The sequence below is a fragment of the Lissotriton vulgaris genome, chromosome 6 (genome assembly GCF_964263255.1).
Source record: "Lissotriton vulgaris chromosome 6, aLisVul1.2, whole genome shotgun sequence".
Classification (NCBI taxonomy): domain Eukaryota; kingdom Metazoa; phylum Chordata; class Amphibia; order Caudata; family Salamandridae; genus Lissotriton; species Lissotriton vulgaris.
Genome location: NC_141694.1, coordinates 1,202,263,525 through 1,202,287,707, shown reverse-complemented (window position 1 = coordinate 1,202,287,707; position 24,183 = coordinate 1,202,263,525). Strand labels below are relative to the sequence as shown.

The 24,183-nt window shown below is 45.3% G+C and overlaps 1 protein-coding gene across 11 annotated transcripts in view; it reads left to right on the top strand.

Annotated features, from left to right (window-relative positions):
* Nucleotides 1-24,183, top strand: part of QKI (QKI, KH domain containing RNA binding) — a 276,830-nt gene that overhangs the window by 181,774 nt on the left and 70,873 nt on the right. For all 11 annotated transcript variants that reach the window (XR_015296650.1, XR_015296651.1, XM_086927298.1 and 8 more), the window contains one exon: nt 15,773-15,916. Coding sequence is in view for 9 of the 11 variants with exons in the window: in XM_086927298.1 (XP_086783424.1) it covers nt 15,773-15,916 (144 nt within the window). In the remaining 2 variants the exon portion in view is untranslated. The remainder of the gene's footprint in view (nt 1-15,772; nt 15,917-24,183) is intronic.

The following is a 24,183-nucleotide window of genomic DNA, read 5'->3' as shown; positions in this document are numbered from 1 at the left end:
TACGTAGTGCTAAATAAGGCTGAAGTCTGTCTGTGCTTTTAAAGAGATTTATTTTAATGTTTGTCCATTACATTTTGATGGGTGTTCAAGAAGAATCCATGGCCCCCAGTGAGCATATTTACTAAGGACCCCTACTTATGACTTGATGGAACTCTCTCTGGTAGAGGCTAATACATACGAAAGGTCGTAGCATTATATCTGTAAGCTAATTATTTTTCGTTGTAATTAGGGTAGATTTACTTGAGTATTATTAGTCTCTGCCTATACTCTTGATAAGAGCCTGTGTTACAATTCTGAGCCCAAATCAAGAGTGAGGGGGGAGTGTGGTTAACACCTCGTAATGCATAGCACTTTGAGTTAATGTTAACACCTATTCCAGGAGCACTGTCATTCCCTTGCAGATACATTCATTCCTACAGCCTTAGTCCGTTTTAGGCCCCTCAGCCTCACTTCCTTGCAGTTGAAATGTAGGCGAATAGTTTCCATTGTCAGTGCGCTGAAGTTTCTGACCGAGTTAGTCTCAACATTCCACATTAATAATTAAACATTTTGGTCACTACAGTAGGGACGAGAATCTGTTCGTTTTCCTTCCACGTGTAACATGTAAATGGACAATTAGCCAGTTAATGCCTTGAAATAACGGACTACGAGGCTAGTGATTCACCTGGTATGTACTTTTACCACAAGTGTACCAACCTTTCTCTCTCCCTCACATGTGTCTAGTGGAAGACCACTTACACACCTCTTTGTTGCCTTTGGCCAGGCTATCCCCTCCATTCTCCCACCATATCTGTGGTGGAGCCTTTCCTCTGCCTTTCAGGGCTACATAGCCACCCAGCCTAAACTATAACATAGGCGATAGTAGGTGTCCACTTCATTGTAAAATATTTTTCTAGACCACAACTGCGGTGGTCCAACTCAATTTCTAGACTGTCTCCAGACTAGTGTGCTGTTGCCAGGCCCGAAAAAAAGCCCCACCAATAAGAAGCCTCCCCCCCACTGAGACCAGGAAAGTTGGTAATCCACTAAAGGGCTACAGAGGAGGTAAACGGAGCCAAACACTCTTGTGACCAGGTCGTTTCTGCCTGAAGACGAAGCTCTCTGATAGGTTCTCAAGTTCCAAATCACATTCTTAGGGCGGATATCTTTTCTGCTTTGAATGTGTGTGTAAAAAAACAAAAAGTATCTTTTAAAAAAAAAAAACGTCTGTAGTGTTTTCAGTTTAATTGCCAATGTTGGTGTATCTATTTTAATTTTATCTGGAATATCTAGCTTGGCAGATTTTGTCCCTGTTTTTCAGAGATGATCTTGTCAACTGGTATTAAACTTTGTTTTTCTAACAATGTAGATTACTTGTATCTGATAGACATCTAGCCACAGATTCCTTACCTTTGATTTCTCCTCAGGCGCCAGACTGAATCGAGAACTGTTTTGCAGAAGTACCTCTGTGCGTCCGTAGAGGGTGTCGAGGGACTCCATAGCACTGATAGTGGAGTTCTTAAAAGCCCTCCCAGTCAAATACTTTTCTGCACTCCAGCCCCCGGAGAGCGGGTCTTCAGGCTGTTTTTTGGCCTTTTCAACATATTTGCCAACAGAATAATTTGCCTTTTACTCCTATCCTCAAGGTTCCAAACCCTGTGGGCCCTTGCCACAGACCCTCATATTCGTTGTATGTGGTACCTCGGGAAGCACCCTGACTGAGCAGTGAGACTCCTGTCTCCAGCTTCACCCAAAGTGTTGTGGGAACACTGCATGTAGCTCTTGGCGGTGCAGTTGTCACAGGCTTTGCGTCATTTGATGTCTTGTTCTTGCTCAAGAGAACGCTCGAGAGCCAACTCCAGAAGTCCTTTCTTCGGGCATCCTTCGACCAGGATGTCCAAAGATAAGTTGAGACTAAGAGGTCCAAGTTAAAACATTCCATGACTTATCTGTGTAGGCTCCTCCTCTCTCCTGGCCTCCGGTTGAGGAGTTTGGGCAGGAGTCTACCCCCAGCTTCCCTCCCTTCTGTGGAGCTTGGGTGACTGGACCTGTTGCAGGAGCACTATGCCTCCCTACATGCCATCTTTAGCGCGTTTCAGCCCCAAGGAGATCGGAAGAGCCTGGACTGTAGCCACTCTGGCTGGGTCACCCTTGGCTGCAGTTGGGTCCTCTGGATCCTTAGTCTGATCCGTTTCTGCTTCAGTGAACTGCCGTTCCGGGTTCCCACCTGCGATGTATCTTTCCTCTCTGCCGAGGCGTCTCCACATTGACGCCGGACAGCGTTGCTGGGGTCGGTGCCGGGGTTGGTGCCAGAGGCACAGTTGTCCTCAAACATCATTCATCTGAGGAGCCCTCATTGTTTTCACCCTAGAGAACAGGTCTTTGAAGGAAAAGAGATGGGAATTACTCACTCCATACATAATGCCCAGCCTTCTCTGGATGTTAGTTGGCTGACTAAGTTGGGTGAAGCTATTGGCCTTGAGTCCTCACCATCTTCGGACCTCTTTTCTCCTCCTGGCCTTGCTACAGAGGTAAACTGCACAGTTACTCAGCTTCTGAGGAGGGCCTCTGTGATTCTGGAGCTGCAGCTCCCTTCTGTGGAAGTGGCCACTGATCCATTGATTTGTGTGCTTCATCAGGGCCAATCAAAGGTTAAGCTTCGTATGATATTTTGTTGGGGCCCTGCTATGAGTGCCCCTGTGGACCGGTCTATGGCAAAAGACTCCACCCTCCCCCTGGGAACCCGGCCTGCCTTTTCCGGCAACCTACTCCACGCAGATTTGTAGTGCAGCTGCTACTGCCTCCCCTGACCTAAACGCCTTTTCTAACATCCCTCCGGACAGGGAGTGATTCAGTCACATGCCTTCTAATCTCGAATCCAGATGAGCCCTGGAACGATCTTACCCAGATATACTCCATGATGGTCAGCAAGAAGCTAAATTGGTGATACAATGTGGTACAGATACCACAGACTCTGTAGGGCAAACCATGGCTCTTTCATTGGTACTCCGCCGTCGTGCCTGGCTCTCAACTCTGGTTTTCCAGAGGCTGTTCAAACTGCCTTGGTAGACATGCCCTTCAATGGTCCATATCTGTTCGGCGCGGAGGCGGATTCTGCATTGAAGTGTTTTCGGGACAGTCTTGGTTGAACAGAATCTTAGCTGTTCTCTTAATGTCTGCCTCCCGAAGTCGTCCCATACTTGGCTTGTATGGGGGACGTTTCTCTTTTATTTTCCTTCACATTGGAGCCATTCTAGTGCACAGCTCATTAGCTTCTTCTTTTAAACTGCCTTTCCACCGAATGGTGGTAACCGGTGTGGTGTTACTTCTTTCTACAGGTTTGTTGTTCTTCTTGCACAGTCAATGACCGGTTATGGTTCCCGTTATCGGGAACTTGTTACTTTGTGGCCCTAAGTGAATTTCAATGCTTGTTTCTACCGGGTGTGCTTTTCTGAAGATGTTTTTTTCTACCCAAGGTTAGGATATTTTGTTTGCATTGTGCGGATGCACTGTTGCCCTGTTCCCCGTTTTTAATGGGCCCATCTTCTGTATACCCTATAGGCGTTTCTAGATAAGTTTTGGGCTCTATAGTATTCCTTATAGGGACCTTAATTTATGTGCCTGAGGAAAGATAGTGCAGCAGATCCAAGTAGAAATAATAAATAAAAAAATAGAGAAAAAGTAGATAAGTAGATATTTAACAAACTGAAACAAAGATTGTCTACATCAGAGAGAAAATCTGAGAAAAGTGGTGACACCCATCGGGCGAAGGGAGCATTTTCAAGTTTAATAGCATTGGAGTATATAAGGTCAGCAAGGCACTTCTGAGTAACGGGATTAAAGACCTTTCGGTATAAATACGATCAAATTTACAACAAAATAGTGTGCCAGGGTTTGCAAGGTGTGCTTGTTGCAGTGGCAAGCAAGGATAGCTTTAGGGTCTAATTGGCCAAAGGGAAATGAAAGCGAACACCTGACTATGCCAAGCCTAAATCGTGTCAACCGTACCTTGCCTCAGGCATTGGGAACAAAATCAAGGTACAGATGGATCACCGTAACCTTAGATGGGCCAGATTTATAGAGTCCTCAACGTAAGGTAGCCCAAGTTCTTCATGGACTGCGTGCGCCGGTGACCTGGGTGGAACACAAAGGATGTGCCTGCATTCTCTATTTTCCTCATTTTGCAGGCATTTGGAAGCTTTGTAACCCCCACACCCCAGAACCACAAGTTAAAATATGTATGTACTTTTGCTTATGTATTTCTGGAAGTGGCGCAATAGTCTTTTTCTCATTTTTAGAGACCAGACTAAATAAGAAACCCGGTCATGGATGGCACCCAAGACCTCCAGTTAAATTTCACTCCCCCCTCCCAACGTGGAAATTCATATGTTCTTGCAATAGGGGTGCCCCGAAGTGCAGGGCAGTGTATTGTGACTTGTGTTTCGTTCAGCCACAAGCCACGGCAAACGTTTTTTTGCTAAATTGGTGGCGAGGCCTAAGCCATTCATAAAACTGACAAAAGCATCTAAGAGTAATGGATCCCATTAGATAATAAAACAGTGTCATCTGCGTTTAGGACCGGAAAAGGCCGACCGTTGACATCTCCCTGCACTCACTGACTAAAATTGAGTCTAGCCCAAATTTATATAGTAAAAAATAGGATAACACCAAAACACACTGCTGCCGAACTCCTCGTCCCAGGCCAATACTCTGTGCATTCACTGTTAGGCCCGAACTTAATAGATGCTTTAAGATCTAAGTGAAGGGCATGTAAGACTCCAGACCACTTTGAACCCCAATGGACCCTAACCCACCCTCCAATTTTTTTTTAAACCTATTTAATTTGTCAAAACTTCACATATGATGCAGGACTCTGTAATCCAGAAACATCGGCCGCATTAGAATACATATTTTGAATTTGGCCATCTTTCTTGAAATTTCAGGAGAAAATGAAAGGCGATACAAATAAAATCAGAACCTAAGAACAATAACCTCCCTCTCCTGCCACACCCCAGCGCACTGTCATCTATTCCAGAGCAACACAACACTGCCATTGTACCAAATAAGGCATCATCTACAAAACAAATGTCCTGCCAATGGGCTGCAAAAAGGGCACAAGTTAAAAAAAACAAGGAAAATAACAGCAAAAGAAATGGCAATCACACTGGGTCGTGGCTTCGGTCCCCCTGTGGCGGGCCCAGATAGTCAGCCCATTGCTTCCAGATCTTGAAATGCTTCCGGGGGCACCCCCTGGCCTCAAATACTGGGATCTGCAGCCCCATACAAAAATCTAGACCGTTTTTCCATGCAGAGACAGAGGGAGCGACCACCACATTCCAAGCCCTAACAATGTAACCTATCTTCTAATTTTAATCTGACCACTCTGTCAAATGCGCATGAGAGGCCCATGAAGCCTAAGGAAACAACCACTTTTAGTTATGGGTTTCCTAATAGATGCAAATTAGGGCACCACTATGTGCCCAGTCTGGCTCTAAAGCAATATTGCACAACAGATATCATCTATTCCAGTGGCACACAATATCAATCTTTTGCAGTTGTCCATGCCAATGGCTGTCCTAGAGGAATCCAGTAGAGGTTTGTTTATAACTAGGGATTGTACGGTCCCTTTTCAGGTCTCGCCTGGCATTAGCAGCGTGCATGCGCTGCTTTCGCCATGCGAGGGCCTCTAGGAATCCATACGGTTTCCGAAGGGTACTTGAAGCCCCGCCCCTTCTTTCCATTGGCTTGTCATAGCTTATGCTAAACACAGCCTTTCTATTGTGAAGGAGGCTATTTAATCCCTCCTTGTTGCCGTACGGTCGCTTTTAGCCCCGCCCACCAGGACTGGATCTTTTACTGGTGGCGCGACACTCGATTTCATTACTCCGTTTAGGCACTTTGTTTTTTCAGTACGGAGAAAGCGCGATGTAAACTAGCGTCTGCAATGCGTCAGAGCTTGTTACAGGATGGGGCGTTCTGATGTTAAACAGGATATATTTAAGTGGGGCGTGCTACTTTCAACCCCACATGATGACCAAACAAAGCATGTATTATGCTGAGACAGACTCAGGGTGCACACAACAGGGGTGAGATCACGCAGGCTTTACTTGCTTAAGTAGTAGATAGCGAAGTTGTGCCTCAGGTTACACAAACCGTAAGTAAACAAGTTTCCCGTCTCGAAGCAGAATTATATGCGACTCAAACAGTATATCTGTTCCTCAGTTAACACAGCACAGAGTTCCCTTTACTTCCGGGAACAGAAATGTCTCTTAGGGTGTCACGCGCGGATTTTATGGGTGCTTCCTGTTTACATCAGGTCTGTAGTTGGAGGCTAGCCATTGGAAGAGGGATCTGTCCGTAATTCTCAGAGCAGATTTGTGGGCGTTCCCTAGATTTTTTTCGCATCCCGCCTCTTTTAGAACGTCATTGCGGCAGTGGGCGGTACTTTTATTTTTTGGCAGCCTTTTATTTTACCATTTGCCCCGACCGCCGCCGGAAGAAGTCGTCCTCTGGTGAGTGCTTGCTGCTGTCCTGCCCCCCCCCCTTGTTGTTTGTGCTTGCTGTCCTGCCTTCCCCCGCCGCCCCCTCCCGCTGTCCGTGTCTCCATTACCACCCCCCCCTCACCCTGTCGCCGTTTGCAGCTGCTGCTTCGAGGTCGCGTTGGACCACGAGGTTAGTGTAGAGCGGGCCTTCTTCATCTTCCCTTCCTCCCTGGCCCAAGGAGGGGCCCCACCACGCAGGCATCGCCCGTTAGGGGCTCTGTCCCAGCTCCAGCCTCGTCCCACTCAGTCAACTGTTGTTGTGTTTAATGGGTGTTCGGTGGTTGGGAGCGGGACGGGGGTCGGGCGAGAAGGGTTAGGGTCCCGCTGGCAGCAGCTGCCTCAGGCCTAGTTGGCAAGGCCGCTACCTCGCTCTTGGTGGATGGGCCTTCCATTTAAAGCGCCTTGTGATCCATAAGGGTTGCGCTTTTAAAATGATCTTTATTTCCGGCCTTGTCACCTCCCCACTCGACTTGTCGCAGCCCTCTCTGCGGTACAACAAGGTTAGTCTGTTAGCCCCTCTGCCCCCCTCCCCCCCCCACCCCCCCCCACCCCCAGCCCCCAGTTGGGGTCCCAATCACGCGGGCCATGCCCAGGAGTGACACCATCGCACGTACTCGTGCCTCCTGGATTGGCGGATGGCATAGCATGTATAGCTCCGGTTAGCAGGAGGAGGCCAGGCATAGTGTAGCGGCATAGTGGGTAGGACGCGGGTAAGAGCTAGAAACACAATTTACCCGGAGGCTCCAAGATGGCGAATTCCTAACACCCCCCCCCCCCCCCCCCCCCCCCCCCCCCCCCCAGGGGAGAATCTAGCATGGCATTTCTTAGTCTCGCCGCAGGAGAGTGTGATTACCTCGGCGTCCCTGCCTCTTTGTCTACCTGGCAGCCCTGCAGTAATCCGATGTGCAATCTAGTCCGTCATTTATGTCCGTGACAACCGTACCATCAGTATGTGTGCACACCCTAAAGCAGCAATGTTTGGAGATGGTGGTCCGGGCAAGGGTGCAGTCGCTCCTCCGAAGGTACCGGCTACTACTGTTCACCGCGTTGCTGATCCTTTTTCTACAGGCGCTTCTGGGATGGAGTTTCCAGAGCCTGGAGGAAGGGGGCGAGGAGGTGAGATCGGGAGTACGGTAGTGCATCAAGAATGTGGATTGGAGAATCTAAGGAAGGGTTGGGGTGCTTGGGCAGTGATAGGTATGTTTGCAAGTTATGGCTGAAATAATGATTGACTTACTATTTTAAGAGATGACCTCGGAATGGAAGTCACGTTTGAGATTGTATATCGACCCACATGTAATTGATCACAAATTGGAATTGCAGGAGTCGTGGCACAGACATTGTAATTGTACCCATAGGTGGTTTGGTAGAGGCAATATACATTGTTAGGGAGAGAGGTAGACCCACATGGGAAGAAAAGAAGCAAATGTTTGTGTATTCATTCATTTTTTTGTATAGCGCAGTGTTGTAATGCAGGCAATTGAGGAAACATCTAGCTTCTGTTGAAGAGGACAATTTATTTACTTCCTCTTGCTGTTTGGTATCACTCACAATAAACAGGCGCTCAGCCTAGAATCCTCCCGAACCTTACGCTCTAGGAGCAACCAATCTGATTGCTTGAGCATGGGAACAGTGGGAAACATTATCACTACAAGTGATTGCATTGCTATACTGTATATATTGCATAACAATACAACATGTGGTCTTTACCGAAGTGCTAGAGCACTGTACAATGGAAATAGAAAATTACAGAAGACCCACATTAATCAGGAACTTAGAACATTACAGAAGGCCCACATTAATCAAGAACTTTGGTACATTTAAAATAGTCAAACACTTTGAAGATTATGGTTTAAATTGTGGCGGTCATAAAAATTGAGGAACAGGATATGCTCTGTGTGTGTGTGGCTCTGGGTGTGTGTGTGGCTGTCTGTGTTGCTGTCTGTGTGTGTGCAAATGCAATAGGTCTCGCATTTGCCAGAGATTAAGCTATTGGCATTGTAAATGACAATGCCATTTATTTATCTGTTTTATAAACCAGCACATAAATAAAAAGTGTCATTTACAATGCCAATAGCTCTAATTTATGCATAGGCAAGAACGTTGCATTCTAAATGCTTGTTAGTGGTTGCAGTGCAATTCATGAGGAACTATTTTACATTTCTAAAGTATACTGATTTATCGCACATTGAGTTCTTTATCTCATAGATGCACCGTACATTGAAAACTTATTTTTTCTCAAACGGTGCAGGTTTTTATGAATGTTTGATGGGACTTAAAATACAAGCAAGAACTAGTTGCTCTGCCCCTGCCTGTAAAAGGTCTCTTTTGCAATTACTTTTTTGGGGGGGTTTTGTCCAGGTGTGTCCTCTTTTATTATTGATTGTGAAAAAGATCGAACAAACTCTAAAATCCGAAAGTGGATCAGTAATCTTGAAATAGCATTTAGACTATGGCGATGCCATTCTCACCGGAATTCCCAAGATCCACCTAGCACCTCCTAAATCTGTGCTTTACCTTGCAGCTAGGCTTACCTCAGACTGCAAGCGATTCGACCACATATCCCCTGCCCTTAAAACCCTTAAATGGCTCCCCATTGAAGGTAGGTCCACTTACAAAACAGCCTGCATTACTCACAAAATTCTCCCATCAGAACACACCGACCTACCTCGCTAACAAACTCACAAAAGCCGGTTGCTCCCGTTCCCTGAGAAGTACTAACACCCTCCTTCTTATCCCCCCCCTTCTAAAAAAGAAAACCACCCAGTCACAATCCTTTTCCGGCAACGCGCCTTGCAATTGGAATGCCCTTCCAACTGACCTTTGCTACAACCCTTCATACTCTAGCTTTAAAAAATAACTCAAACTAAATCTCCTCAATAAATACTGGGGACCCTAATCCCCATCTGTTCTCTCCCACTGGCCAAATCTGCCCCTTACTCGCCCTTCCTCCTCCTCTCCCGGTTTACCACCTTCACTGCTCCTTACACCCCCTTCCCCTGTCCACCCTCAGCCCTCGGCCCTCATCCCCCCCCCTGTGTCTTTGGGTCAGACCACTACAAAAAGTTTATAGGGAAATGTGATTTCAAGCTGCTTAAAGATCCTGTGCCCAACATGTTAGCAACATTGATGTACCGAAGCTAATCATTTGACAGTTAAAGTATTTTTTTTTCCCAGCTTACCCTGAAGGTGCTGTACCCGCTGTGCTGCAGCTTTGCGCGTGCCTAATGGGTGGCCATTGTACGTCGGGTTTGCATGTTGCACTCCTGTCCTGTATTCCTCAGCATTTCTCTGCATGTGAACTCTCACCATTAGGAGCGCAGTTGGATCAAAAGCCTCTGCTAATTTGCCTGACTATAAATGCACAATTAAAGCGGTGTATCAGCAGGGGTGAGGACAATCAGCGAGTTCCAGTGCTCGGTGTTACAGAATTACTTTTGTTGTTCAAACAAATAATTAGTGCATCATTTCAGACCTGTCTCTTCATAGCGTGATAACTCCTAATGCCTTCTGCTAATGACCAGACTTAAGGTCCTCTGGGTTCTTACTGCTTGGCAGCATCTTTCTGCTTTCATGCACTGGTCGCTTTTGGAAAGATCGTATCTGTTAAATTGGAAAAATGAGCAAAGTCGTAGTGCCATACTGATGATTATTTTTCTTTCTGCATAAGTAATTGCTGACAACGTAAATTTATAGATTGGGTTAGCTTTGGTTGTTGCACTCTGCTTGTTGGGTCTTGTTTGACCTCCAGTTCCATGTGGAAGAAAACAATGGTTTGTGATGCCAGTTGTGATTGTTCCGCCCTTCTTGAGAGGGGCTTCCAACTTTTTAGGTGCCATAGTAAGCAGTTTGTATGTGTTGCTTATGTCCACAATAAGATTACTATTAGTGGAGACATTCCTCTGCGGACCTAGCCTTCAATCTGGAGATTTTTTTCATCCGCTGGCGGAATTTGTCAGTGATCAATGTGCATAAGTGAAACTTAATGGATCCGGTCAGGATCAGTTTCTCAGGTGGGCTGTGTGCAGGGTTCCTGGGTTTTAATGTTGTAACCTGTTTTGTTGCTCATATTTTGAGGGACTCTTTAGAGGGAATAGCAGGTGGGTGTGTAGGTTTTACGTCTCCTACTTAAAGAATTTAGGTGATTTAGCTTCATCAGTCTTTTGTATGCTGAATTCTCTATATAGTTGTATGTACCCATTAAAAGCCATTGGCCAGCGAACATGCAATAGGAAAAGGAATGTCTTAGGCAGGAGCATAACGCAGCCCCTGTAGTGCACGGGTGCCTCCCCCACCTCCCATTCGGTCTAAAGCATGCGGTTATTGGGGAGATGTGGGAGTCTGATTCCTTATCAGCTTCTTCATGGGAGGCCCCCATCATTGTTCACACAATTGGCCTTGAGCACCTTGGCCACCAGTTAGAGAGCTGATCTCAGTATACTTTTTTAATTACACTGCTTGACTTTTAAACCTTTAGACAACGTTGTGCCAATCAGAAAAACAAATGTAACATTAGCTAATATTAACGAGGCCTGGCAAAGCGAGAGTACCAGATTGGCAGATGCCTTGAAATTAATTAAGCATGTAACGAGTTCATCACCTTATCACTAAGAGGATGTGGACAGTTCTCCCATTATTGGTGGGATTATCGTCCCTGGCTGATCTAGAAAACATAATGGGGTAGCGATCTAACAGTGAGGTGCTTTGGATTTTGGAAATTTTTTTTCTGACTTGAATTTTCTGTCCTACGCTTAAGAGGTGGTTTCAAATTGCTGTTTGTAGTGCTCTGTGAATATCTGTCCTAGGGAGCATCTCTGAAGGACTTTAATGATTGAATGGGGGTATTTGACTTTGCCTTTGATACCTGAAAACTTGGCTTCTATAACAATTCTCACCTAAATAGTTAATCTTCCTTATATGTCAACCACACTGCCCCATTGTTTTAGCTGAAACAGTATTATGCACAACTTGCCGGTTCGGCGGCTACATAAAGACATAGCAGTTGTAGCGTGAAGTAAGCTGCGTGTAGTGAAAAGCACTGCTGGTACAATTGAGAACAGATATGGTGAATTCCGCAACCAGAAATATTCAAATGATATTTTGGGGATGTACTTACCCACTCACAAAAGGAAAATAACCTTCAGGAATGGTTTTTATATAAAGGTTAATTCAAGGCTCCCAGTTTAACGTTTTTACTGATTGTCGCACATAATTAGACAGAAAACCAGCTATTTTGCTCTCTGTATTTTTAGATATGGACCAAAAATTATTTTTGTTAAGTGATTCTGAATGCGATCCGTCGTGACTAAAAGGCCAATAACTGTGCTGATCCAACCGCTGAGGGAATTAAAACAAAAATGCACATTACCTTATGATAAACAGTTGTTGAACATACTAAAATGTGTGTTTTCATTCATATAATTAAAATCTGCCAGGCCTTCAAAAATATGTATTAGGTAAATTTAGAAATATACAAGTTTCGGCTTCATTTTTAACGAACTACAGAATAAATATGGATAATATAAGAAAAATTGGCCAAAAATAAATATGGAAAAATACAAATGAAAATGTCCACAAAAAAGAATGAGCGCCCTGGTTTTAATGCAGTGTGTATTAACTGATTGTGATAATGCCCAGATGACCTTACATGGGCTGCGATGGTTTGAAGACTTAAAGTAATTGTTGTATTTGCTAACCCCTGTTACTTTGAAACGAGAATCATTGGGACTACTAGTATGGCCTGACTTGACAGTGCAGCTGTTGCCAGACATTTGTGAAAACCACCAGGAAAGGGGCTTTGGCTGTACCCAAATGTTGGGAGCCAGGATTACATGTTTTGATTGGGCAGAAGTGTGTGGTTCCACAAAAAATGCTTGCCCTCCACACAGCTGTGCCCATTTTGTTTATTTATCTAGCTGCCTGCGCTTTAAGTTTAAGGGGCACGCACTTTTCATGTAAGGTGTCGTAGATAAATAGGACATTTGTGGTGTTTTTCTCTGCCAGCTGCACAGATGGGAAGAGGCAGTCATTAAAGTACATGTATTTTTCAGTTTGGCTTAACAGTGCATCCATAATCTGTACCTATTGGCATTGCTAATGCTTGTTTTGTAATTGGCATCAATAGTTTTACACAGAATCGAAAAGTTTGAGGATTGGAAGTGTCCATGAGTATTCACGTTCTAATTAAAGCTATTTCATTGAAATGAATACTTTATGGGCCACTGGTTATGCGATATGAAGCTTCTGCGTTTTTTTTTTGCAGAATTATAGATTTGCCGCATTTACCACATAATGCATAGTCTGTTGCATAATCTACAGATGTTAAAATTGCTGCTAGCTCAAACGTTCAAAAGTTACTAAAATGCAGTGGTGTGTTTGCACACAATAGAAGGCGCTTTTCAAAAGTTGAGTTATCACCTTTCTGTTGCCTATTGCTATATTTGAGGTTTAACCTGGTACTAACGCGGTGCAACCAATGCCCAGACAGTGTTAACAAGTGTAAAAATAATGATGCAATGCTGTCAAAAGTGTGCCTTGTCACGCTGCATAATTTGTCCCTCCCCTGCCGCATAATTCCAGTGGCCCTGGTTACATTTACTTTGTGTATTACCTGCAAAGTGTGCTCCGTAAGAGCACATTTAACTACATGCATTTCTGGCTCCGCATTAGCCCACGGCCTGTTTATTTTCTTTCTCCCTGCATTACTGTTTATCCTTGGAATGCAGCAGACCTTTATTGCATTGCTGCAGTCAAGACCTATGCCAGACGATGCCCTCTGAAGTTGGCACGGCCCCACCGTAGCTGGTGTGGCCTCTAGAAGGGTGAACATGGAGCCATGCGTGATTAGTGTGTGAAAGCGCAACGAATTCCAAAGATGAGCATGGAGAAAAGGCCGCGCAAGAGCATTGTTTTCGAGCAAACGATTACAGCACCTGTCCGCCTTGGGTGAAACAGCACTGCACAGTACATCCAAACAGCCAAAGGTCACTGTTCGGAATTAAATGGGTTGTGTGAATTGCCTGTTTACCTCGAAGGCTGTTCAGGCCACTGGGGAAGCTTGTCTGTGTTTGGTTGAGTTAAGACTGGGAGGATTTCGGTTTCCGTGCTTGGAAGAATTATCGTCGCAGTTAGTATTGAATTTGTGATGCTGCTTCAGTTTAGAGACCGTTAATTGGTCACCAGTGCTCAGTACCAGCCTTTCCCACAACAGATTGCTGCTGGACTCCTGCGCTGCAGGTGAGGCCTTTCTGGGAAGTAAACTTAGTAACAAGTTGCACCATTGATCACAACACGACCTGAAATGCCCACCATGCATGCATAATCACAGTATTTCAAGCCATTAAGGTGTTCTTTGACCATAGAGATGCATGAGGGCAGAGGCTCGTTGGTTTATAAAGTCCCAACATTTCACTGTAAAATATAGTATTTGAAGTTTCTATCCTCCTAATACATGATGTCCTCTGTACTCGCTGTAAGGCGCCTGTTTTTGTTTTGTCTGTCGTTCCTTGTCCGTATTTGTTGATTAAATGTTGACCTGAATCTATCAGGGGAAAGAAAATGTGTAGGATTTTGTTAGCATTTTGGTTGGGGATTGGCGAACCTCATGAAATTAGACATGTTTGTGACTGTTCCGTAAAATAGTAATGAGCAACTATCTCAATATTCAAGACTTGCTACCTTTTTTTAATTGCATTGACCTGTTTGTGTGCTATGAAGTCTCTCTGAATTGAATGTGCATGAACTGAATTTGGAAGTTAGTTTCTGGAAGGTGTCCTTCTATTTGGCTCTTACGTTTGGCTCTAACAATCCTAGGAGCATGGTAGGAGATCCAATAGTAAATTCATGAAGGTTTTCACATTTTATACTTGTTTGAACAAGGGTTTCGAATCCTGGATGTAGGTAATATATTTCTCAGATTGTTTCTTTGATTACAGTGGCCACTAGAAATTAATTTGATATTTGCAATTAGATGGATGCAGCCTGTATGCTGGCCTTATTTGCTGATGGTTGTAGCAGCAGTTCCATAATGGCTTCTCTTAATTGATTTGGTAGTTCAGGGGATTCTGGAGCACAGGAAATTGCATTCACATGACTTTAGTTATTCACACTAAAGAGGTGCATTCCAATGTTAAAGGATGCTTTGTCCTTTGGCCATGGGAGCAATGTGTTTTGGAGAGGGATAACCTAGCAGGACAATATTGATCTCTTTTTGCGTAAGCCTTCACTTTCGGGCTGGCTAAGCAGACCGAACAGTGTGTCCAACTTGCTAAGATGTTCATGAGTAGGTGGGTGGGTGTGATGGCAGACCTCTCCAGAGACTTGGCTTGTAAACCTGGTTTCACGTGGTCTTTAATGTTTTCAGCTGTCTGGGTTGGTAGGGCTGTTCCAGTGTTTGATGCGCTTTTTGACAACCTGTGCTGACCAGACCATCCGGTCTAATCACTGTAATACAAGGTTTCCACTGGCTTTCTTTTTATATGTAGGTTTGTCTTTTATGTACAAACACCCCTTGGATCCCAACCCAAAAAAGCCTGTAACTTCAACAATAGTCCAAAGCTTTTATCTTTGGTTAGCATGACCAATTAGTTAGTTTTTTGTACTCTCGAGTCAATTCGTCTTGTATCCCATTTACCACATTTTTCTTAAGAAATTTGCCTAGTGACACATTCATAAATATGAAAACAATCGGAATTACACTTGGTTGACAAAGGTAAACAAGGAATTCTAGTGCAAAATATTTAGCAAATTTGTGTCCTTTTTTTAATTATAAAATTTAAATAGTGCATTACAAATACCCATTCCTATGAGATCTGTTTTGTGGTGTTTTTGTGTATATTTCAAACTTGCGGATGTGATTTTGGAATATAAAATTATCTCATTGTTCGTTTACAAACTAGTGTTGTGACCGATGATTTGATTAAAGGAAGGACTCTTCGGAATTCAGCCTGCAAACATATTGGCCAAGCTTTCCAAAACCTGCTCTTTAGCCCAATATTTAAATTTGGGAAAAAATAAAACTGGTATTGTATGCAAACACATTAGTATGTTTGTCAAACTGCATACTTTCAAGCTCAATTGGCAGGTGTCCTTCCTTCAATCAATGACCAATCATTTTTTTATTTGAATCATTGTGTTTTGGTAAAAAAAAGTTTGATTTTGGCTCAGTTCTGATAAGTTATTGATTTCTAGTCTACTGCTAGTCAGGACCCGAAGATTAACTCCACTTATAAGTTAACTTGTTTGTTTTTCAGGAGGAACAGAACCGAGGCAAACCCAACTGGGAGCACCTGAATGAAGATTTACATGTACTTATCACTGTGGAAGACACGCAAAACCGAGCAGAAATCAAACTGAAAAGAGCTGTGGAAGAAGTTAAAAAGCTTTTAGTACCAGCAGTAAGTTACAGCTTCCTTATGGCAATACTGATTTTGGCAGTGGTTGGCCGATGTGCGCTCATTGAGAGTTACTCTTTTGATGTTTTTATTCCTATGGTCAGTGGTCCAGAATGCTTTCATGGGGCTCTCGAGTCTGCTTAATAAACTGCTTGGGTATTTTCAGATGTAAGGTAAATCGAACACTGCGTGCTCACCAGGCCCCCTACATAACCCAGAAACTACAAAATTGCTTAGGACAATTGTTTAAAAGTGCCACTTGTGTCAAAAGCTGAGCATGGGTTGATGATTGTTAATCTGAATGTGTGGTCTTTCCACTGAATATGAAAACTGGTCATGTGCCTTGTAAAGACGTTGCAGGTCCTTAAATTAATCATTGTTTGGTTCAAAGGTGGCTTATTTTTTGAGTGGGTAAACCTTTAAAAGGATTACATTTGAGTTTAATTTGCGACTTTCTCCTCAGCATTGTGTGCGTCCCTTTCCATCCTTCTTTCCTCTGTTTATTTGTAAAGCTGTGAGGCCTTCTATAAAGGAGGACTTCTTGCAATTATGGCTTTAATTGTAGGCTCTGCATTGGTGGTGTACATGCTTTTTATTATTGAACTGCGGTCATACTTTTTTTTTTAAAGTGTTTTTCCCTATCGTTTACATGTAGGTGGGATTTTGGTATTGACCTTTTAAAAGCATGCCCTAAAATGTGTTGAATAATTTGTTTTCAAAACCATGAAATGTATAGCTTTGAAGCGTTTCTAAAGTAAGTCCTTTGGAAATATGTGACTTAAACATTTCAGTTTAAAACCTTGCACAATTGAGTTTCGATTCGCAGAAGATATTTGGAGATGAATGAAGCCTATTTGTAAAATTTTCCACTGTTTAATGTGCTTTCTGGGCAACGTGCCAATATCTAACATTTCCTACTTTTTTTAAAGTCGTATTGCTGCCTGTGGCTAACTTAGCAATGTTTTTTTCCGAAAATACTCTGTATGGCTCTTGCACCTGATTTTTTTTTTGTGATTTGGTTTATGGATCAAAGCAAATTTCCTTTGTGTATCACCATTAAAGGCATTGACCGCAGTATGTTCAGCTGTGAAGTTAGACCCCACATTAGAAAACGAATTTCCTCATCTCAGAGATTGCATTTCTGACCATTTTAAACTATTACAAAGATTTCGAAAATGAATGCCTTTCCAGAGCCGTGGTGCAACTACTCAAGTCCACTAACCTCATATGGCGCCAGTGTGCGCTGGTACTGCTGTTACCTGCTGTACATTGAGGACATGGTGACATGGAATCCCCTTAGTAGTAAAGGCTGACTTGCTCCTCTTTCAGTCGGCTATATGAGTGTCAAATATCCCCCCAAAACGCTTTGTTGAACAAGTCATTAGAAATGTTCGTGCATCTTAAAGCGCGATGAAATGAAATCTATGAATTCTTTTCATAGATGCTATACTCCCATATTGAAAACAGTTGCACATTTAGTCCCAAGTCAGAGAATATGTGCAGTTTATCCAAATTGTAATGCATTTCGAAGGATTGTAACCACAACTATTCCTTTAGATAAGTAATTTATTAACCTTGGGTTTATGCCCCAAGTATTCTGTGTACGTCTTCTCTGGTTTATGAAATTGTGGATTATGAGATTCTGCACGTCTGGATAATTTCCGGCTTCCCACTTTAGAAGGTCTCAAATATCGCGTTTAGATGTCAAGATGGGAACTTCAATTGGCAACTGTGGCATGCCGTTCGCCCCCCGCCTTGCAAACATTTCAAAATGAGATCGGCTAGCTGTCCGAAAAGAACGTTCATGTCTAAACTGCTGCTCCAGTGAGTGTGGGGCTGAAGGAGACCCAAGTGATGCTGCACTGCTCAGTCTGCGTGTTGCTGTCTTTTGAGGGTAACATTTCACAATGGGACAGCTGAACGTGAGCAGCCTTGAAAGAAGCTTGTGGGTTGGGCACAGGGATATGATACCGTAGCATTGCGGTGTCCCTTTACGCCTGTATACTTATGAACTAAACGCCCTACTGTGTTGGGGCCATTAAAATACTGTTGCCATGCTTCAGTGAAAGTGTTGTTGCATATTCACATTTCTGTAAAGAAATGCTTTGTTGTGCATGGCTGTTTTATAGCGCTATTCGCATCAAGAACTGGTTTCCAAATCCAGTAATTCAATGCTATGATGTAGCAACAGTGTGTAACAAAACTTGGCTAAACATAACGTAGCAACAGTGGGTAAGAAAACTGTTGCTATGTCGTAAATGAATACCAGGCAGCTCTGGCTAGGCTGTCTGAGTGTGGCTTCTGGAGGAGACTGCATAGTGCACAGTGGCTGTGTTGGTGGCAGGAGGCCATCTATTTTATTTGTGTATATATTTTTTTCTTTAAACATTTTGGACATGGAGGAGAGGGTATGTTACGTACGGCTTTCCATCTGCCCCAGCATAACAGTTGAACGTAGGGCAGATGATTTTGGCCGCCATACTCCTTTATTTGCTGTCAGAACAAGTCTGTAAAATGTTACCCATCCATAATTCCGTAAATGATCACAAGCCCAATCTCTCCCCCTATATATTTTTTTTGTACCTCGGATTTGACATTTTCGTTGCAAATGCCTCCCTAATTATTGCAAATTTGTGATCCCTAATTATTGCAAATTTGTGAATCACATAAGTTAAAAAGTCTCCTTCATAGTATGAGTGCCCAAAAGTATCCTTTGCCCTTTCGCCAGAAAAGGGTCATCCTACATATTAACCATTCCTATTCTCATTTATAGAACCGAATTCCTAAAACGTCAAGTGTATTCCCTTCATGCAGTTATGCGTACGGTTGCCACTTTCCCACTCACTAGCTGGAACAAAGCCCTTGTTTCCGTGAATCCCGGTCATTTGCAGCAATGCGCCCTGATAAGAAGGCGAGTGGACCTTTCCCGGATGCTTCGGCGATCCTGCCGGCTTTGGAGCGGTCTCTGAATGACAGCCCTGCCCTTTGCTAACGACAGCAGCAGCAGACAGGCAGAATGTAAAATTTAGATGAACGTAGCGTGTTTGGATTATTAAAGTGTGACCGGCGTGTTTATTTTGAGGACAAGAACATAGAATTCAGAAGCATCCCCCGTCCCATCCTTCGAGCGTCACTAATATGCTCTGCACTGTTACCGTTCAGTCTCCCAAGTACACAGTTGTTTAATTAGTTTGTCGTACGTTGAAGAAAACTGCCATTTAAATTGTCCATTTATAAGCCAAGAGTACGGATTAGGGGAGCTTGCAATGTAAAGGCATTGACAGTACTACTGATGCTCGTAAAAGTAAAGCGTGCAATGGTCTGTGGGGTTTTGAGATGGTGGCAGTGTTCATATAAGACATAGACAGATCATGTAGTGGCATTTGAGGTGACTTAGTAAAGGCAGACCAGGAAGTGTAAACAAGAAGGGGCATGAAACCACGCCCCTTCTGCCATTGGCCGGCCTCGCGAAAAGGAGGCCTGCCATTGGACAATGCCACTGTTTGGATGATTTGTCCGGGTGTGATCCCGCCTTTTGAGGACTCAGTGACGTGACTTACGGTGTCTCAAGCATATTCTCTGGAATATCGCAACCATGAGTCAGGTTACCAGTCTGGGAGGGGCGGCATTAATTATCGCGTTTCCGGCCAAAATTTTTGTTTTTCCGCATTTTTGCAGGCATTCCTGCGCGTTCCTAGGCGGTGGAGGAGGTAGGGGAGAGGCGGTGCTGTTTTTTTAAGGCACGCAGAGGCTTGTTGGGATGAAAAGCACCCTCAAGTCTGTATGGCGTGCGTGCGGCACTACATGATCGTTCCTATCAATCCCACAAAACTGAGGAGCTCAAATTGCTACTGGGCAAAAAGTGCAAAACAGAAGACCCATTGTAGACCCATTGTAGACCGGTTGTAAAGTAAATAAAAATATCAGTAGTCAATGGGAATTCCAGCTACATAACGTCCGCAGGAAAACCACTCCAATTCATTGTGATTTTGGGGTGTGCACCTCGGAGGAAATGAGTGCAACTCTTATCCGTCTAGCTCAGTTTTAAAGGGTCAAAGGACATCCACTGCCACATGTAGTTCATATTGTGTGATTCTGTTTGCAAGTTGCAGCCCACGGTTTTGAGTCTTTCCAGGGCCATCTAAGCCTTTAATACTTTTGCGGTCGATAATTAATCGCCCTGCCCCTTCCTGCCTGATCACGTTCCCTCAATCACTGCTAGAATCAGTGATTCCCCCCCCCCCCCCCCCCCCATCACCCCTCACCCTCCACCCCACACACACACCTCCAGCCCCCTCTCCCAAGTAAGCCCAAGGTATTCCTAGAACGGCTGGTGCTGCCCCGGGGTAGAGCCGTATCCTGCTGTTCTCTCTATTCTGTCCCACTGAGTAACCACCCCCCAACTCTCCCTGTCGTCCCTGCCTCACCCCTTGCTCCTCTACCCCCCCCCTTTCCGGGTTTGTTTAATCTGCGCCCCTTTGCTTGCACAGCAGGCTCTGTCTGTACTATTTGCTTGCAAAGGATACAACCCCTCTCTTGTAGACCACAAGCGGGGGTAGAGACTGGGCCAGAGGGGGCACCCTGAAGGGGGTGGGAGGGGAGGGAGTGCATCAAGGGAGCCCGAGATAGTAGTTATAGCGCCGACATCACCCAGAGAGGTGTCTGAGCGCTTTACAATAGAGCGGAGAGCGTTACATGAGAAATTTAGAGTAACAGGGACAGTCTGTAAAGCTCCTATGGTTACTCAGGGTGAGTGCAACCTATGTTACATGTAGCAATTACATATTCACGAAAAATATTAAGGATGGAGTAAAGCAGGCAAACCTGCTTCTCTCCCACAAATCACACATTTATTCACAGCCTGAGGCGTCGGGATTTCATTCTTTCCTAATGGAAAGATTAAGGACTTTAAGTGGGCCGGGTCCTGCCGGTTGGCACCGGCATCCTTTAGAAGCAGGCGCTGAGACGGGTCCCTATAGGGCTCTCATTTTGGCGCTCACCATCAGGGTGAAATAAAATCTTAATTTTGCAGCGTGAATCTTTCTGGATTCACTATGCTGTTCATATTCCGCAATCTGGTAGTTAAGTCCGGAATCGTAGTCTTTTTTCCTTTTTTTTTTTTTTTTTTTTTTTTTTTTGTAGCCCAGGTGGGCGTCGACGTCCCACCCTTTGGTGTACCTTCGGTGAACCTTCGGTGACGTCTGCATGCTTCCGGCAGAAGCTACCTCCCTTGGGCGCCATCTTCAGATTCTTTTTTCCGCCGTTGGGTCTGGATCGTCGCATTAAACTCCAGAAGTTTTGGAGGAGAAAAGGAGGAAATACAACAACTCTTCGACGGTAAAGACCTAAAAAAATTGGGAGAAGACCATCAGAGAAGAGACGACGAAGAAAGGGTAGAACATTGAGATCTTCAACGTCCTTGGAGGAATGCGCACACAAGGGGCCCCATGAGCGCAAGGATGTACAAGACACCCTTTAAATTCTGCAGAAACTGCCACCACAAGTTCGCGCAGAAGGACCAGCACCCGGTCTGCAACCTCTGCCTGCCAATCGACCACAAGAGCAGAGACTGCAACGCCTTCTCCGTCTTCAAGCCGAAGACACTCCGATTTCGAGAGAAACAGAGGACAGCTCACCACACGATGCAGGGCAAGGGCCAGGCCCCGACGCTTTACGAACTGGGCCTCTCCACCGACGACGAGGACAACATCGCCGAAGGTCCAGATGACTTCACTGTCGCAGAGACCGATAAGAAAACGCCTGACAAGGTAGGAGAGTCCACGACCCCGAAAACTCCCACAGGGCCTCGGAAGCCAGAGGCAGACTCTCGAAAGTCAGAGTCCAGAGCCTCGAAAGGAGCACCGGCGCTGAAAAGTTCGACCGAAGCTGCATCCTCCGAAAAAGAGCCCAGCGGATCCTTCGAGAAGGACTCCCGGAGGTCGAAGACCGGCGAAAAGCAAAGCTCGTCGAAGCAAGCCCCCGAAAAAGGGTCTTCTACTTCGAAAGAAAAGGAGCCGAAGAAAGCTTCGCCGCCGAAGAGAGCAGCCGAAACGCTCAACGACTAGCAGGCCGCAGAGCTGCTGAGAAAGAAAAGAAGGCTCGAGGCCGAAATAGAGAACATCCTTCAGAGAAAGAAAGACTTCGATGAAAGGATGAAAAGTTAAAAGATCCCCTCGAGGCCGGCAACGGTTGTTGCTGAGGTGCAGGAGCACGAGGAGTTAGACGTCTAAGAGCTGCCGAAAACTCCAGAGCCCTCGGAGCACAAAGAGGAAGAGGACCTCTATTACACAGAAGGTGATTATGGGGACCAGCAGTCAAGCTACGGCTCAGGTTCCTCGACGGCCCAAGACCAGGATTGGCAGGACATAGAGGCCGAAAACCCGGAGGAGGCTGTGGAGACATACCCCTCGAGGCCTTCGCCGCCGGATGACATCGGGGCATGCAATGAGGTCGTCAGGAAGGCAGCAGCAGCTTATGGGGTTAAGCTGGAGGAGAAGCCAAAAGCAGATTTCCTGCAGGAAACACTGCTCCCCACGCAAACAAGAAGCCAATTCTTGCCCATGCTAAAAAGTACCACAGACCAGGGGAAGGAAGCCTTCAAGGACCCGGCTACATGCACATCAGTAACGCCGAGGACGGAAAAGAAATACAATTTCTCCTCCCAGGACCCGGCTTACATCAAGGGGTCCGTCACAGCAGATTCAATAATCGCTGCGACGGCCAGAAGGAGGGCCAACGTCCCAACGGCATCTGGGCCTCCACCTGACAAGGAAAGCAGGAGGATGGACCTAACGGGCAGGAAAATAGAGAGGAACGCCGCAACACACTGGCGGATGGCAAACTCCAACGCTCTCCTGAACAGACATCAATACCAGCATTGGGATGAGATGGGCCAATTGCTCAAGCACCTCCCGGAGCAATACCGTGAGAGGGCATCACACCTTGTGGAAGAGGGGAAAAGCATTGCTAACTCGTGCCTGAAGACAGCCTTGGATGGGGCTGAAACATCCAGCAGACTGATGGCTATAGGCATCACAGAGAGAAGGCAAGCCTGGCTCAGGATCTCGGGCTTCAAAGCCGAGGTTCAGAACAACATCATGAACACACCTTTCAATGGAGAAACACTGTTCGGAGCCCCAGTTGATGAGAAACTCACCCAACTGAAGAAAGACAACGAGACGGCAAGGTCCATGGGTGCCCTGCAATTCAGGGGCATGAGAAGGGGCACTCCTACACGGAGGCCGAACGGCAGGGGTGAAAACAAGCGCGGAGAATCAAACCAGGAGTTCCACCAGGGCCAACAGAGTGACAACCAAGGTCACCAGGGCCAGCAGAGCAAAACTGGAACTACCAGAACAGGGGCCAGTCCTTTCGATCAAGAGGAAACGGACGAGGACAGAGAAGGAGAGGCGGTGAACAACCCCCCTCTAAGTGACTGCACACGGGGAAAGGTGCTCACCCACTCGAACCCTCCGGGGGAGGAGCACGGGAAAATAAAGAGGAGAGGGCTACACGGACTAGACACAAAGGAACATGTAACACCAGTAGGAGGCAGGCTAAGATTTTTTTCTCCAGGAGTGGAGAAAAATAACCAAAGACAAGTGGATACTAAACATCATGCAGTTCGGATACTGCATAGAACTGGTAAAGAATCCACCAAACAGGAAGCCAAAGAGAAGAGAGCACTCGGGAAGAGAGTTGCAATTGCTCCAAAAAGGAGCTCAAGAACACCTCAAAGAGGCCATCGAAACGGTCCCATTCAAAGAACGGAACAGGGGAATGTACTTAAACTACTTCCTGGTGCCAAAAGTGGACGAAAGCCTAAGACCAATCCTGGACCTACGGTTCCTAAACAAATATGTAAAGACCCAAAAATTCAAGAGGACGTCCCTACAAGAGGTCATCCCGCAGATAAAGGCCAGGGACTTCTTGTCCACCGTAGACCTCAAAGATGCGTACCTGCACATCCCCATGAACAGGCAGCACAAGCACATGCTAAGATTCACAGTGAACAAGGATCACTACCAATTCACAACCCTGGCTTTTGGTCTAAAGTCCTCACCAAGGGTGTTCACCAAATGCCTCGCAGCAGTGGCCGCACATCTGCGAAGAGAGGGGATACATGTGTACCCCTACCTCGACGACTGGCTCCTAAAGGCAAGCTCTTACAGGACATGCAAGGTTCATGCAGAGCAGGTCACAAGAACGCTAACCAGCCTGGGATTCTCCACACACTGGGGAAAATGCTCGATGGAACCGGAGCAAGTGAA